The 5,000-nt window shown below is 33.0% G+C and overlaps 1 protein-coding gene across 1 annotated transcript in view; it reads right to left on the minus strand.

Moving 5' to 3' along the window:
* The window catches only part of LOC138865191 (histone H1.3-like), a 1,780-nt gene extending 245 nt beyond the window's left edge, over positions 1-1,535 (minus strand). Inside the window, exons 1-4 of the mRNA XM_070134584.1 lie at positions 1,469-1,535; positions 1,010-1,100; positions 663-765; positions 95-397 (exon numbers count right to left, since the gene is read on the minus strand). Coding sequence (XP_069990685.1) covers positions 95-397; positions 663-765; positions 1,010-1,100; positions 1,469-1,535 — 564 coding nt within the window. The remainder of the gene's footprint in view (positions 1-94; positions 398-662; positions 766-1,009; positions 1,101-1,468) is intronic.
* Between the last annotated feature and the right edge of the window lie 3,465 nt (positions 1,536-5,000).

The raw sequence follows: 5,000 nt of genomic DNA on the forward strand, positions 1-5,000 counted from the left end.
TATATGAGAAAATCTCCTTTCTTCTAATCGAACGAAATGCGGACGAGGAACTGTCAAAGAAAGAAATGTAATCTTTTTCCGAAGCTTGTCTCACGGGCGTCTTCCGAGCGACGAAGGGGCCTGATGGATGGGCGGCGACTCCCACGGCTTCGGGCTCAGGGGTTCCGTCTTTGGGAACGGCGCTGTGCTTGGGCTTTTGGGCTTCAGGGCTTTTGGCTTTTGGGCTTTTGGGCTTCTGGGCTTTTGGGCTACTGGGCTTCTGGGCTTCTGGGCATTTGGGCTTCTGGGCTTCTGGGCTTCTGGGCTTCTGGGCTTTTGGGCTTCTGGGCTTCTGGGCTTTTGGGCTTCTGGGCTTTTGGGCTCGGGAGACTTGGGCCGATCGGCTGGTGTATTTGACCTTAGTGTGGGGTTTAGTTACATCAAGGTATTCCTCTTAAGATGTCTGGAGGTTATTTGATAATGCATGAAATTCACTTTAATACCATTAACGTTGTTATCCGTGTGTGTGTGTTATATATATATATATATATATATATATCAAATGAAATATATTTGTGTATATGTTTGTGACTCAGATCATCAATAATCCAATCCGCGGAGCTTACCTTTTACGTAAGCTTGAATAATGATAATAAAATACAAGCATACAAGCAATTACACACATTTTGGCTGGCCTTGTATCCTTGCCAAACTGCGAGGGCGGTTCTGAAAACTTTGTCCTCCAAGCAGTCTCTAAACATTACCAAATTAAGAGACTCATTAGAACTTTTCGCAATGTGATTCTTGGTAAAAATTAGAATATTGTAATGAGGGAAAGGACCATGAAATTACCTTTCTAATATTATTGACCCTATTTTGATAATAAAAATATCCTTAAATGTTACATTCTTATAATATACGATATAGATGTTTGTTATAATGTTATTATTTTCTAAACTAAGTTCCTCTTTTTCTTCTTTTCATCTCTATATAATTAATGAAAATAGGAAAGCTGATTTGAGCTGATTACCTTTGCGATCTTTTAAACGTTTTCACTGTAAGCTTTTCACGCGTCAGGAGACGTAATATTAACTTTGAGGAAATGGAGGTTGAATCCGAGACTGAAAAAGATATACAGAGGTTGAGACTGTAACTGTAACTGAGATTATGACTGTAACTGAGAATGGGACTGAGACTACAACTGTGACTGAGACTGCGTGACTGAATCCAAGATTGAGACTGTGACTGTGACTAAGACTAAGACTGTGATTGAGCTAAGACTGTAACTGAGACCAAGATTGAGACTGAAACTGAGACTAAGTATGTGACTGTAAGACTAAGACCAAGGCTTTGACTGAGACACAGACGCAGCAAAAGACAAACAAACAAACAAACGAGAGCAAGAGCCAAAAAAAAGAGAGTAACAGAGACAGAGAAGCAGCGAGAGAGAGCACACGAATACCCCATTCTAACCAAATATACATTTCACTTCGCGAGTATTCCACCAGAACGCGTTGGTCGCCTCGGCACAGGAGTAGAATTAACGTCGCAAGCATGACTGTGCAACAAGAAGTTTTCGCGTCATGAAGATTAACAGAGGTCACCTTGCACAAGTTTGCAACACTGCACGTCGCGTTGCTCTCCGCTTGCCAGTAATCTTCATGAAACAGAGTTCAAGAAGATGTAGGGGCGCGATATAACTTTGTTTCCCGATGTCAAGCACTCTAGTTTGGGGAATATTATACGTGCGTGTCGTTTGTGTGTGTGTGTGTGTGTGTGTGTGTGTGTGTGTGTGTGTGTGTGTGTGTGTGTGTGTGTGTGTGTGTGTGTGTGTGTGATTTGTATTATAGTCTTGTTTTGGCATATATATATATATATATATATATATATATATATATATATATATATATATATATGTATATATGTATGTATGTATTTGTGCACACACACATACACACACGCAAACACAGACACGCGCGCGCGCGCGCGCGCACGCACACACACACACACACACACACACACACACACACACACACACACACACACACACACACACACACACACACACACACACACACACACACACGCACACACGTAACACATAATATGCATGTACCCAGCGCAACATGTATAAAAGTTATATATATATATATATATATATATATATATATATATATATATATATATATATATATATATATATATATATATTTATATATAAAGGAAGACTTTTCCTAACATCTCATCTGAATTGCTCATTGGATGAACACCCTACTTTATGCAATAAGCAATGCAAATGCAGGTCTGGGCTCGAAGCTATAAGATTTCACCTTCTTTTAACATTATGAAAACCCTTGTACCCAAGTTCTAGGATGCCATGACCTAGGCCAGTAGCAGAAAAAATGAAAGATTTAAGGACTGTCCTTAAAATTATTTGAATCAAAGATGGTCGTAGAATTTGTCTGTTTTGGTCTGTTCTTTGCTTTATCGTCTGTTGCTCCGTTTCAAAGTGCATTTACTACATGATACATCTTAATGTGAATGTTCACTGCAATGATTAAGAAAATTAAAAAGAAAAAAAGAAGTATGTCCACTGCAATGATTAAATAAAATAAAATAAAAGAAGAAAAACTGAATATCCATTATATCATATGATTATTCTATGTTGGATATATTTATATGTAAACGTGTAATCCTCTTCCTTTGTTGTCATTGCATCAGCTGCGAGGGTTTCCGGCGCTATTCTTATATCTTCCATAAAACACATTAAGAAGAAGGAGGAAGTGGCTTGATCAACATATCGCTATAGATCAGATTTTCACTCTTTGATTTCCTTACAATTGCTGTTGCGGAGTTACAGTCAACCATTATTTTCATTATTAGTATTTATTATCAATGATATATTTTTCAATATTCATTGAACAAAGTAGTATCATTATATGAATCTTTTCCGCATTAAGATATATTTTTATCATCATTATCACTACTATTATTACCATAATTTTATTTGATATCGCTTACTCTATTTCATTTCAGTTATTTCGATTATCATTATCATCATGATCATCATCATTATCATCATTATTTTTACTATAAATCTAACCTGATTATTGATACTAATATTGTTTATATTATTTTTCTTTTTCATCATGGGTATTATTATCATTATCATTTTCATTTACACTTTCATCATTAGGATTATTATTACTACAAATATTGCTATTATCTATTATCATTGTCACAATCGTTATTATCATTATTATTGATATTGTTATTATTATTATTGTATTATCATAATTTTATTACTATTACTATTATCAATAACATCATCATAAATATAATAATCATTATTACCATTATTATTCCTATTGTTTTAATCATTATCATTATCAATATTATTATTATTATTAACAACATTAATATAAGCATCAAAATCATTACCATCATTATTATGTTGATATCATTTCTATTATTATGTTTACTAATTTTATCATTATCACTATGGTCATTATCGTTATTATCATTTTTTATTACTGTGTTTTTCCTTTTGAAGTCTATAGAATTATACCAGGATGTCGTTTATGTTTATTTGTGTCATTATTCTTGCATGCTACCGATTTTATTCCTATTCCTATTTGGCAGATATTTAATTTCATTTCAAAACATTTATGTCATATATATCGTTCTTTCTTCTTAAGCGATACACATCTTTCCCTCGAGAAGAAGAAAAAACCGTGCTTTCATTCGTGCCTGCGAGATATGTTTTGCTCATATATCTCCAAGACTGAACACATTATCTGTTCATTTATTTCCTGGTTTCCCCTTCCTCAACCTGATACCAGTACCTTGTCGGTTTGTAGCGGTTTTATTAACTTTCCATCAGACTTATTTACATACGCAGCCAGTTCTCGCTCTCATTCCCCACATAATTAATTATACTAATGAGTCTACGCCTAGCGTCGTTCTCAGGATAGAGGGACCATTATTGTGGAAGTGGCACATTTTTTTCTTCCTTCTTTTTCCTCCTCTAATTATTATTACTTTTCTTTTCTTCTCCATCTTATTTTCTTCTTTTTTCTTTCTTTTTAATTTCCTTCACATTTTATCTATACATTTTTAAAAATCAGTTTATGTTAAATATCATTGCTCCTTTTTTATTATTTACTTTTCATCTTCATTTTATTTTCTTCTGGTTTCTATCTTTCTAATTTCCTTATTTTGTCTATGCGTTTTATTTACCAGTTTATATAAAAATCTCATTGCTCCTTTATTATCAACAGATATATGTTTGATTTTCCAGGAATTTGAATGTTTGATACTGTCTCTCAATTCTGTCACAAATTTGCACACAATCTCATATAATAAAAAGAATATAAAATGAAGAAATTTCATAATAATCGCATATTCTTTCTCATATCAATGTCATAGTCTTGATATAGACGTACTAACCGCAGCCATGAAGGTTACATACTTTTACCGAGAAATATATGTTGTGAGTGATTCCGAGTCTTTAATTTTCTACTGTAAATTTATTATAAAGTTCCCGTTCGCTTAGAGTACGAACTAATATGTGAGCCTCCCGGAAATAAATAAGGATGTTTTGTAATCTTCCTGTTCTATATTTTGTACTTTCGCTGTACTTTTCCTTGTTTTGTCATTTCTTTTCAACATTTTAAACACTTTTTTCACTTTTCTAAACTTTTTTTTTTTTTTTTTTTTTTTTTTTTTTTTTTGTATTTCTTTCTTTTTTTTTTTTACTTTTTTTTTCTGACGTGTTTTTCTTTTGTGCGAATACAGTTGATGGTGATAGAAGCAACAATAATATTAATAGTAATAACAAGGAAAGTAATAACAATGATATTAATCATTATAATGATTAGGATAACAATGCTAACGATATTGATAAAGATGATGATGACGATAATGATAATGATAAAAGATAATGATAATAATTATGTTAATTATATTCATAGTGATAATAAGGATAATGACTGATTATAATGAAAATGATAATAATAATG

The sequence above is a fragment of the Penaeus vannamei genome, chromosome 20 (assembly GCF_042767895.1).
Source record: "Penaeus vannamei isolate JL-2024 chromosome 20, ASM4276789v1, whole genome shotgun sequence".
NCBI lineage: Eukaryota > Metazoa > Arthropoda > Malacostraca > Decapoda > Penaeidae > Penaeus > Penaeus vannamei.